The 12,775-nt window shown below is 42.0% G+C and overlaps 2 protein-coding genes across 2 annotated transcripts; one reads left to right on the forward strand and one right to left on the reverse strand.

The window, feature by feature from the left end:
- Positions 1–5,386: 5,386 nt before the first annotated feature.
- MELLADRAFT_93156 (uncharacterized protein) lies at positions 5,387–6,981 on the reverse strand (the record flags this gene model as incomplete). The annotated part of the gene is made up of 8 exons (XM_007416174.1): positions 5,387–5,589; positions 5,681–5,753; positions 5,821–6,006; positions 6,092–6,243; positions 6,318–6,382; positions 6,494–6,576; positions 6,697–6,890; positions 6,957–6,981. The coding sequence occupies 8 exons, from the start codon at positions 6,979–6,981 to the stop codon at positions 5,387–5,389; spliced, it is 981 nt and encodes a 326-aa protein (XP_007416236.1).
- Positions 6,982–7,842: 861 nt separating this feature from the next.
- On the forward strand, positions 7,843–9,433 carry MELLADRAFT_111712 (uncharacterized protein; the record flags this gene model as incomplete). The annotated part of the gene is made up of 8 exons (XM_007416074.1): positions 7,843–7,876; positions 7,951–8,030; positions 8,127–8,232; positions 8,302–8,460; positions 8,525–8,634; positions 8,703–9,072; positions 9,139–9,299; positions 9,377–9,433. The coding sequence occupies 8 exons, from the start codon at positions 7,843–7,845 to the stop codon at positions 9,431–9,433; spliced, it is 1,077 nt and encodes a 358-aa protein (XP_007416136.1).
- Positions 9,434–12,775: the final 3,342 nt, after the last annotated feature.

Below are 12,775 nucleotides of genomic sequence, written 5' to 3' on the forward strand. Positions count from 1 at the left end.
TTAATACCTCGAGTTCAAGTTCGTCAAAGTGTCAGTAACGTCTATACGTTCATCTTGAGATTGTCTAGAACAACGATGGACCATTTATTCATATACCGAAACCAGCGTGCAGATCAAGCCTGGAGGTATTTTTCGTATATGAGACATTTAGGACTTTGTGGGATTTGTAGAACAGCGTGTGGGAAATCAGATTGTCGTGGACCAGCAAAGGGGCCATATGTGCAAGTACCCAGCCTGGAAGTCTTTAACCCAGGACCTCGTCCTGTTCGACGTCAAGAAGCAACCACCAACACCACTAATCGACCATCTAACACGAGCCGAGTGGGACCTACACCAGGGGCGCCGACTACTAAACCAGCGGGTCGACCTCCACCTCAAGCACCGCTCGTCGCCAGTGTCAGCGAAAAACCCGATTTATTTGCGGAAGACATCTCTCGCTACGAGGAGGCGGATCGTGTATTAGTGGCTCACTTGGCAAGCGAAAAGGAGGACAGAGGGTGCGTGAAAACTCCTGCTTCACACACAAAATCCATCATCTTGAAACTGAAGATCAACGGAGTTGATGTGCGTGCTCTAATCAATTGTGCAGCGGAGACGAATCTGATGGCGGATCGACTATCAAAGCAAGCCAAGATTCCACGTCGCCCACTGGTCGCACCAGTTGAAGTTCGACTAGCGATAGACGACAAGGAAGCAAAACCGTTTTTTTTCAAAGAATTCTGCTTTGCCAACGTCGCGTCATCTGATCCAGTTTTGCGATTCGGATCGACCTTTTTCAAACTCGCACCACTAGGAGATAAGTTTGATGTTATTCTGGGAACACCTTTCTTAGAGAAATACCATTTGGACGTGTTGCTGCATGATCGGACTGTGAAACATGTACCTACCAAACTTATCCTTAGAGAACCAAGTGCAAGAATTGAAATGAAGAATAATCTTTCTGCTGCAATTGTGTCGTGTGTGATCCAGAGCTTGAATAAAGTTCAAGAGTCTAGGAATCTGTCGTCTCGTGAGGAGAAAGTTTTGAGGGAATTTGCTGACTTGTTTCCAGAGGAACTACCAGCGGTAGACTCTGATGAGGAGGATGATTTTTTCCCTCCAGAAGGCCAAAATGATAGTTCAAAAGTTTGTCACAAGATTGTATTGACTAATCCCGACGTGATCATCAATGAGAAGCAATACGCATATCCTCAGAAATATTGGGGAGCGTGGAGAAAGCTTGTCGACCAACACTTAGCAGCAGGCCGGATCCGGAAGTCAAAAAGTCAATATGCGTCTCCTTCGATGATTATTCCGAAGAAAGACACTGCAGCACTACCACGCTGGGTTTGTGATTATCGAACATTGAATAAATACACGGTTAAAGACCGGTCACCATTGCCAAACATTGATGAAGCAGTAAGAATCGTAGGGAAAGGGAAAGTCTTTTCAGTGATAGATCAAACTAATTCCTTTTTTCAGACAAAATTGAGGGAAGAAGATGTACCGTTGATGGCGGTAAAAACTCCTTTTGGACTGTACGAATGGTTAGTTATGCCAATGGGTCTAACTAATGGACCAGCTACACATCAGGCACGGGTAGAAGAGGCGTTGGGAGATCTAATTGGAGAAATATGTGTGGTATACATTGATGATGTGGTGGTTTTCTCGGATTCAGTGGAAGAACATGAAAGACATGTGAGAGAGATTCTTAGAAGATTACAAGCCGCAAAGTTGTACTGTTCTCCCTCAAAAAGCAAGCTGTTCCGCCGGAAGATCAACTTCTTAGGACACGAAATCAGTGGAGAAGGGATATGTCCGGATGAACAGAAAGTTGAGAAAGTTAGCAAGTGGAAAACCCCTACATCACAGAAACAACTTCTTCGTTTCCTAGGAACCGTCCAATTCATGAAGAAATTTGTTGACGGATTGGCACATTACGTTGGAACCCTATCCCCCTTGACAAGTACTAAACGCAAGCAGGAACCTTTCAAGTGGGGTGAAGCGGAAGATCAAGCATTCGAGAACATCAAACGGATTATGACGACCCTTCCGGTATTGAAAACTTTAGATTACGAGTCAGATGATCCAATTTGGTTGTTTACCGATGCTAGTGCTCATGGACTAGGTGCCGCTTTGTTCCAAGGAGCAGAGTGGGATAAATCATCGCCGATAGCCTACGAAAGTAGAACAATGACACCAGCTGAGAGGAATTATCCGGTGCACGAACAAGAACTCTTGGCCGTTGTCAACGCACTCCAGAAATGGAAGTTATTACTTTTAGGACTGAAAATCAACGTAATGTCTGACCATCATTCACTCACACATCTATTAACACAACGTAATTTGAGTCGAAGACAGGCAAGATGGCTAGAAACTCTTTCGCAATTTGATCTTGATTTCAAATACCTAAAAGGAGAAGATAATACAGTAGCTGACGCGCTTTCTCGAATTGAGGATGTGGCATCATGTGAAATTAGATCATCCTTTGACAATGAAACCATTGAAGCAATCAAGTCAGGTTATGATTATGATCATTTTTGTCGACGTCTACGCTCAACGCTTCCTCTACGAGAAGGCACCGAAGTCAAAAATGGACTGATTTTTTTAGACAATCGCCTAGTCATTCCAGAGGTCAACGGGTTGCGACGGAAGCTCATCCAACAGGTCCACAACTCGTTAGGTCATCTTGGAACGTTGAAAACATTATTACAGTTGAGAAATGACTTTTTCTGGCCAAGTTTGACGAATGATGTCAAGAAGTTTGTGACCCATTGCGATACATGTCAAAGGACGAAAGCTAGAACCACTCTTACATCTGGACGAATGCAAACAAGTGACGTACCACACATTCCAATGGAGCACATTGCATTAGATTTCATTGGACCGTTTCCGAAGGTCAAAAACTATGACATGGTTCTTTCCGTAACTTGCAGACTGTCTGGCTTTGTCCGAACGATTCCAGCCTGCCAAACTGACACTGCCGAACGAACAGCACAACGAGTATTTGCGGCATGGCTTGCAATCTTTGGGGCGCCGAGAACCATGATAGGGGATCGCGACAAGTTGTGGACGTCAAGTTTTTGGCAGGAACTTCACAAATTATTACGCATCAACGTTCACTTAACCACAGCTTATCATCCTCAAAGCGACGGCCGTAGTGAAAAGTCAAACAAGACAATAGTGCAAGTACTCCGACCATTAGTCTCATCAAAGCACGGTAAGTGGCTTGAATCCCTCCCGTCTGTCGAATTCGCCATTTTTACGGCGGTCAACGTTTCAACTGGGATCTCGCCATTTGAGTTTGTCTACGGTAGGAAACCACGGTTATTCCCGATAGAGTCACTTCCTGCATCAACAAGTCCCGATGTCGAAAAATGGCTTAGTAAACGACAGTCTATGTGGGCAGAGGCACGTGATAGGCTATGGACGAATCGAGTTTCACAAGCAATCCATTACAACAACAGACGACGAGAAGGCGAAACACTAGCAGTGGATGACTGGGTGCTAATCGACAGCAAAGATAGGCAACAGATCGTGGGTGGGCAAGGAAGGCCAACGTCAAAGCTGAGACCAAGGTATGATGGACCGTATCAAGTAATTGAATGCATCAACGATGGTCGAAACTTCAAGCTGAAACTCAACACAGACGATAACTCTCATCCGATCTTTCACATCTCAAAACTCAAGAAATACCGGGCGGATGCGATGTTAGAGGAACAGGGTGGGCCACGCGAGTGACCTAGGTGTCAAAGTAAGTTCCCACCATAATTAGTATGCACCGCCGAAGACTACCCTCCATAAAAATTTCACAACAACTCCTTGGCCACGCCCGTGAGCACCGCACAAAATTTTTGTTTGTTTCAAATTGCAGTTCGTAACGCGGCAAGGTGGAATGAGGGGCAGACAGAAAAATGGACTTCAAGATAGTTGACATACATTCAAGATCAAGATACTTATTCAGATTTACCTCAAGATAATTTCAATTCAATGTTTCCTTTTTTTCTTCTTTCTCTTTCAGTTTTTTTTCTCTTTCTTCTATTTTCAAAAATTAAGAACTTTTTAGGGGCGAGTTATGCCATTTTTTTTCTTTTTTCTGTTTGGATTTTCAAAGATGGAATTTTTTAAGGTGGGGAGGGATGTAAGGATACATACAGCATGGGTTTAGACAGGTGGTTTACGCTTATTCACTACTAACCCTGGCTCCACGTTGGGTTCTCTTCTCTTCACGAACCCCGACTGGAGCTAGGTAAGAGTCATCATTACTCTGTTAGATTTCATTTTCTATATATCATTCTGATTGTTGTTTCTCTTTATGACGAACCCCGACTGGAGCTAGCTAGGAAATTGTAATGCACACGAGTCCTAGATTAGTCTTCAGTGGTTAGATTCCACCGTGAGAAGTCCCCGAGAGTCTAGTGAAGGTTCCATTATATAGAACCTTACACATACCATCATCAAATCAAGAGGGACAAGTGAAGAAGGATGATCATGCAGATTACTTCATCCCCTGCAGTGGTTTCTCTAAATATGTTCTAAGTTGGCCCCTTGTGCTTAATTTGTTTGAACCAGAAGGTTTATGCCAAACGTTATGATCATCTTTGTGTACGGAAGGTATCTCCGGGGTAGGAAGCAGATTGATCCAATTGGTGTTAGTGATCCCGCTCTTGAATGAACAGGTAGCTACTCACCTATGCCACACAAAGCTTTGTCTTCTCCCAAGCCGTGAAGGTGCATAGCTGAGCGTAAACAAGCACCAGTATTGTGCCATCATATGCAGACATGCCAATATCATTTTCTTTGTTGAGCCTTCCATTGTTAGTTTTGAATTCTGGAAGCTGGTCCAAGAATTGGTGGCAACTTATAAGAATTTGATAGCTTCTCATGTGATGATCCTCCTTGCATTGAAGAGAGTGCATTCTGGCTTGTCTCAGAACAGCTTTCTTAGCAGAGTTTGAAAGATCACATTGTACAAGTTATATATCTTGATTTACTACTGAATCTTCTACACAGAACCAAGGATGGTGATTAGTTGATCAACTTAGGATTACTGTGAAAGCTAACCAGATGAATGTTGTACTGGTATTGCAGATAGGATGAATCAATTGTGATGTCTGCATCCTCATGAAGAGATCAGTGGCATATGATTGGACACTGTACAGTCCACTCCAAGTGTTTTATGTAATCATTCAAGTTCTGCAGCAGCGGGCCAGGTTGACAAAAATTGTGATAATCAAGTGAAAGTTGGAATTCACATTCTCAAGTTAGACAGAAGTCATTTAAGAGTTGAATTTTGCTGCATTCAACAGTGGTTCCAAAGTAAAGATCAGCATTTTGTGAAATGAGATTTCATTTTCACAATCATCCACCATACCAATCACATTTCTTTCACTCCTGTCAATTTTTTCTATACATATTCAAACTTCCAAATAGCCAATTCTGTATCATTTTCCTGTTCAGGTGGGCCATCATTCAGATCGTGATGGGCATCAATCCCACTGTTATTTTCAACATGTTCATCTTGACTTTCATCAAATTTATTCTTCCTAGATCCTGAGCAACTGACGATACTACAACCTGCAGGATTGAATGCCACACTACCAATAACATCTGTCAAAAGAACAAAGAAATGTAAGTTCAGGATGGTTCAGGATTATATCATGGAGTAGATAAGTCTCAAGTGAGTCAAATTTGAACTAACCTGAATGCAATGTCATTTTCAATGCTGGCTCAGCATCCAAATTGTCTAATCTATAGACTCTAATTTTTCCATCCTACAGATATAACTAGCTACATCAGTTCCAATTTTCGCTCTCAAAAAGTGGATAATGAAAAACATACTTGAGCGCCTGTGGCCAAATTCAATCCAGAATAGTCAATATCAAAGCTAAGACGTTGGTTTGTATGACCAGGACGATGAAAAGTATGAAAACAAGCAGCAGCGTATCGAAGATCCCAACATTTAATAGAATTACTTCTTCGAGATGCTGTGAATAAGACTCGTTCATTGAGTAAATGAAACTTGACCTACATCCCAAAAATATTGATAAGTTATGGAGTTCAAACTTGTTGGTGGGATGACTTGCTCTCAGATATCTACAATATAAAGTACCTGTGTGATTCCAGTGTGTTCAGCAGAATGAAAGACCATCTGGGGAGAGAGCTCGCTAGCCAAAGTGTCATAAATGCCGATTTGACCAGAAAAAGATCCTGCAGCCAACAGACCAGTACTTGTCGGATCGGCAGCCAAGGTCGAGATGATACCTAACGGTATACTATGAACATTTTGAGCAAAGTTTACCATAAAAATCAAGATGAATAAATTAAATGAAGTTTACCTTTTTGACCATCTCGACTTCGACGGGTAGGTGAGGTTTTATAACGTTCACCCGGACAACCAGGTCTTGAAATATCAAATATTTCAATAGCGCATTCGTGACTTGCATACAAACTGTGGGTACCATTCTGTGTGAATCTCTCGAAAGGTGAACAAATTTTGATGACCATCACGTACCTAGTACCATCTTGGGAAAAGAGCATAGAATGCGGAGCAACCATTCGCTCTCGATGGTCCACGAGAGGATATGACGCCCGAAGCTATATGGATGAATCAACTTCAAATCAGTTAGTGCAGCAAAATTCGACTGCATTACACCTCTCCATCAGAACAACGCCATTTGGTTAGGAGAAGCAATGAATATAAATCTACGAACTAACCCTCCCGTCTGTTGCATCTAGAAGATGTATCGGATGATCTTTGACAGCCGTAGCAAAACAATACCTGGCTGGATCATCCGAACGTGAATGTGGGAACCAGCATGTAGACAATACAGCATCAGCAGCTGTGATCTCCTTGCGTGGTTTCCATTCTTCATGAAGTCTTTCCTCGCTATCCTCGGAGCTCTCTGCCACTGGAGGAGGGCTGAATATGAATTTTTATGAATGGAAAAAAAAGTTAGTTTCATATTTGTAGCTACCTCGCTGATGAATATCTGTCATCATAACTGACCACAAAGAATCAAGCTTACCAAACGAATAGCCGAATGGTTCGATCTTCTGCTTCTGTCAGAATTGCAGAACCGTCTGATGACCTATCCCGAATTTCAAAGTCATTCAGTTATAAATATGACCAGAAGTGAGCTTGTACAACTGACCTAACTTCATGACTCTTAAATATCAGTACATCTTTTACTCACCACTTGGCACATCGTAACAAGTTACGAGATAGAGATGATTTTAATGATTTCGATGTCGCTAGCCTGGTTGGTTTGGTCGAAGGAAAACGAATATGAGTACCATCAGATATCGGATTGATAGGTTCAGCCTGAGGCTCCATGCTCAAACTTCACATTTTGCTTTTGAAAAGGTTGCATCATGATATTGCTGAGGAATGCCCGAAGTAGTCGGTACCGTGACGGTACAGCCCTTCACGCACCAAGAAGTGAAGAGCTGAATGTATGCACTGGTCAAGTGACGTCAAATGTTTACTTTTCCTCACTTTCTATTAAACACCAAAACTTCATCTGTTTTAAAGAAATGTCCATCCGTCTCCTTGCGAAGCCTCTTAGAAACTTGAGCCGATCAAGCATCGTTTTCAACGGTGACTTACGACCATTTTCAATCAACACAACAAATTTAGAAAGTAAATCGACTTCATTTGTCCCTTACGATTGGGAAGACCCTTTGCGACTTGAGAAGAGTTTATTGAACGAAGAAGAAATCGCAATCAAGCAAGTCATTTCTGGTTCTAGAAAACAAATTATCAATATTTGTTTCTGAAATTAGCTTCAAGTGCTCTGATCTAATACCATGTGAACTCGTTCTTCCAGGGATGCTAGTCATGAATATTGTCAAACGAATTTGATGCCGAGGGTACTAGAGGGTCATAGGAATGAGAGTCAGTGTGCCTCGTTTCTTGATACCTTCAAACTAAGCTTGCTCTTCTCTAACCTGAATATCTTGATGTTGCAGCCTTCGACTCAACAATGATGTCTGAAATGGGAAAACTTGGCTTTCTTGGACCTACCATATCAGGTTATGGATGTGCTGGTGTGAGAATGTTTTACCGGCATCTGATGAGATCTGATACTCTCAGTAGACAGATCTCATAAGCCAGCCTGACACATCAACTCGCGAATCGATTTCAGGTGTCTACCGTCGCATACGGTCTACTTGCTCGTGAAGTCGAACGTGTAGATTCAGGTTATAGATCTGCAATGAGCGTGCAGTCGTCTTTAGTTATGCATCCCATCAGTAAGTACCAAAATTTTATCAAACCCGCGCGGCCATTGACGTATGATTGAAATTCATGATCGACTACAGATGAGTTCGGGAGCGAAGAACAGAAACAACGTTATCTACCGGAGTTAGCTAGTGGTAACATGATTGGTTGCTTTGGGCTCACTGAACCTAGTCATGGATCAGATCCTGCTGGAATGTTGACCACAGCCATGGAAGCGACTGACGGTAGCGGGGGCTTTGGTATGTGCCATCAAATTCACCAAATTCCAGCTGCATCAATCACGACTCAATTTGCTCTACTTAGTCTTGAATGGAAGTAAAACCTGGATTACCAACTCGCCGATTGCCGATGTGTTCATTATTTGGGCCAAGTGTAAATGGGATGGCAAGATAAGGGGATTTATATTAGAGAAAGTGAGTGATGACCTCTCAACTTAGCCTATGCTACCCTCTTTTACATGTTCTGGACACGATCGTGTTAGGGTATGCCCGGACTATCGGCCCCTAAAATCCAACATAAGCTGGCACTACGGGCAAGCACCACAGGCTCCATCTTTATGGACTCGGTTCCTGTTCCTTCTGGAAATGTACTTCCAAAAGTAACTGGCTTGAAAGGCCCATTCTCTTGTCTCAACAGTGCAAGGCTTGGTATATCCTTCGGAGTGATTGGAGCCCTGGAAGATTGTGTCAAGAGAGCGAGAGAGTATGCTCTGGACAGAGTGCAATTTAATAGGCCTTTGGCTAGTTTTCAACTTGTTCAGAAAAAGCTCGTTGATGCTAACACCGAGGCAGTTCTTGGACTTTGCGCGTCCATTCAACTGGGTCGATTGAAGGACCAGGGAACATGGTGCCGTAAGTTTATAAAATTTTCATACTCTACTTGATTTGGCTTGACATGCTTTTTTGCGATATCGATAGCCGAAATGGTCAGCTTATTGAAACGGAATAACTGCGGTAAGGCTTTGGAACACGCTCGAATTTTGTTGGATGTCCTGGGTGGAAATGCAGTCTCAGATGAGTATCATATTGGTCGTATCGCTGCTAACCTTCAAGTTGCAAACACATATGAAGGCACTCATGTTGGTCTCATAGCTCGCTCGTCTTGCTTGAACCACGCAAGCTGACATCATCCATCTCTTGATTTTTTTGAACTTAGGATATCCATGCATTGATTCTTGGTAAGGCAATGACTGGCCTCCAAGCTTTTTCGTGATTTTGTTTGTCATTTTTTCATTTCATCCTTTATATTGATATGCGAATGACATGTATAATAACGTTCAGGCAGGTTTTAGCTGTATTTTTTCTTGTGATTCCATTTACAATCTCTTCTCTCTCCATGAAGCAGTACCCGATTCTTAGTTAATGATCTTGCTTAATTGGAAACATGTGCAATACGGTTGCTGTGTCCAGAAATCAACGCAATCAATTCCTGTTCTGACTATCAGCCTTGATGCCCCCTGCTACAAGCATGTGAGGTGACGACGATCCCAGCTTGATCACATTTCCACAGCTTCTTTGCATAAAATTCCTCGAAAATATTTACAAACGTGGTGTGGAAGCAACAAAAACAACTTGCTGGCGGTGGGATTCGAACCCACGCAGTTTGCACTACCAGGAATCCACGCGATCGACACGCTGAAGACTTAAATCTGGCTCCTTAGACCGCTCGGACACGCCAGCTTGACGGGTCGGGGCCAATGTATGGTAAGAATGACATGTGTTGACGATCTCTGTTTGGCTCTTGACAGGACACCTTGGTATTTGCTTGCATTGGCCAATTGATTGTATCACAAGGAAGTTTTGAAGATTTTACTTTTTGTCCATATCATGACAAGACATGATATAGCAATTGATGTTTACCTGAAATTCATAAGCATTCAGGGGCTTTCCATATGTACAATATTTGCTTGGATTATGACTTGCTCATTGGAGCACCTATTACTTTTAGAGTGAAGAAAAATCAACCTGATCTGGTATGTGATTGTTTAAAGTGTTCTGGGAGTTGGACTTATAAGGCTCTTGAAGTGTGCTAAGAGAAGTCTTGTGTTTTATTACACACCAGATGTTTGAGAGGCCCAACCCAACCCATCCTTCTTGAATGATCCTCCTCAAAGATACCAAGATTCTTGGGCCGCAGGCAGTTCTGATCATCCCTTAACACCATTATTGTATCTCATATAACGCTTCTGACCACAAACATCACTTCACCCCTAACCACATCTTTCCTTCCAAACTTAGTTGCCTGCTTAATACTTGTGTCATTCACAATTTTAGACAATGGCACCAATCATCTTGAACATCAAGAACAGATATTAATATTTATTTATATGTTCATGATGATATCTGCCATGAAACAGAGTACCTTTGTAAATCATTGGAATCAAAAATTTGGCCAAGATGAAGCAACCCTTGCAACTCTGTTGATGATACAAGCCCAAGCCCACAGGCAAAGATGCACTCTGCCTAGATATTTCTGGCCTTGTTTTATTTCCAGGCCCAGACTTTTAAAGATGGATCCGTTTGCACTTGGCTAACAATTGTAAGCTCAATTTGCTCTCCAAATTGGCTTAGGCAGGAGACTGTTTTTACACAACCACTTGCAAAATAGGATCAATTTGTGTATTTTAAAACGACTTGTTTTGTCATCAGGTGCGACCCCAGTGGCAGCTACTGGTTACATTGGCAGATTTAGGATCATAAGTAAATGGAGGCCTGTGTCCTATCTATGTCAAGTTGTTATTTTTGGCAGGTGAGTCAAAAATATTGAGTGTTGCTGTGATCCTTGGACTGGCTATTTGAGTTATAAAAAAGGGTAGTGTTGCCACTTATACAAACAAGTGCATCTGTGAAATCCTTGAGTTGGAGTTGGAATATGTACAATGACCAAGCACAGATGAACAGATCAATTAAGAAACATATTGGCCTTTCTTTGTGGTGTCAATATTGTATTGGTTTCATAGATGGCACTTTGGTCCCTTTATCCCCAGCTCCTCTGTAAACAAGAAAGATTGTCATGCATGGAAGTCAATCTATGTGTTGAATTCTCTTGTCATATGCAATGATCAGCAAAGAGTACTGTATGCTCATCACAGTTGGTGTGAAAGTGCAAACAATCAAAGGGTGTTGAATTCCAATTGTATGCATTTTTTTCTCCTTCTCTCCCTCTTAGTACATTCAAACTGATCAGAAGAGCTTTGGGTCTACCAGGAAATGCTCTCTTACTTTTCAGAAGGAGATTTCATCCCGGCGGACTCTGGCTATGCTTTGGATGAACATCTTGTGCCAGTGTTTAAACAACCACAATCTGGTGGCCTTTCATCAGCTGAAACTCACTTCAACCACTCCCTATCCAAAAAAACAAATCACATCCATATAGTGATGTGAGTGTTGCTGTGATCCTTGGACTGGCTATCTGAGTTATAAAAAAGGGTAGTGTTGCCACTTATACAAACAAGTGCATCTGTGAAATCCTTGAGTTGGAGTTGGAATATGTACAATGACCAAGCACAGATGAACAGATCAATTAAGAAACATATTGGCCTTTCTTTGTGGTGTCAATATTGTATTGGTTTCATAGATGGCACTTTGGTCCCTTTATCCCCAGCTCCTCTGTAAACAAGAAAGATTGTCATGCATGGAAGTCAATCTATGTGTTGAATTCTCTTGTCATATGCAATGATCAGCAAAGAGTACTGTATGCTCATCACAGTTGGTGTGAAAGTGCAAACAATCAAAGGGTGTTGAATTCCAATTGTATGCATTTTTTTCTCCTTCTCTCCCTCTTAGTACATTCAAACTGATCAGAAGAGCTTTGGGTCTACCAGGAAATGCTCTCTTACTTTTCAGAAGGAGATTTCATCCCGGCGGACTCTGGCTATGCTTTGGATGAACATCTTGTGCCAGTGTTTAAACAACCACAATCTGGTGGCCTTTCATCAGCTGAAACTCACTTCAACCACTCCCTATCCAAAAAAACAAATCACATCCAAATAGTGATGTTTCTTGGTGTGAAAGTGCAAACAATCAAAGGGTGTTGAATTCCAATTGTATGCATTTTTTTCTCCTTCTCTCCCTCTTAGTACATTCAAACTGATCAGAAGAGCTTTGGGTCTACCAGGAAATGCTCTCTTACTTTTCAGAAGGAGATTTCATCCCGGCGGACTCTGGCTATGCTTTGGATGAACATCTTGTGCCAGTGTTTAAACAACCACAATCTGGTGGCCTTTCATCAGCTGAAACTCACTTCAACCACTCCCTATCCAAAAAAACAAATCACATCCAAATAGTGATGTTTCAGATGCAATTTGTCTTGCTTTACAAGCTACAACTAGAAATGGGCAACTCAAAGGGGGCTAGGTTTGCATGTAATTGAATATCAGCTTGTGTAGTAGTCCACAACTTTATCATAGTGGATGGATCACCTATGGTAGGCTTTGGAAGGAGCAGCACCTCAAAAGCTATAGATGAAACTAATGACAAATTTCAGGTGGTCCAATATTGATTCTGTTGGCATCCAACAGTGTGATGTGTGATGATCTACTCATTGATTTTTTAT

The sequence above is a fragment of the Melampsora larici-populina genome (genome assembly GCF_000204055.1).
Source record: "Melampsora larici-populina 98AG31 unplaced genomic scaffold MELLAscaffold_57, whole genome shotgun sequence".
NCBI classification, from domain to species: domain Eukaryota; kingdom Fungi; phylum Basidiomycota; class Pucciniomycetes; order Pucciniales; family Melampsoraceae; genus Melampsora; species Melampsora laricis-populina.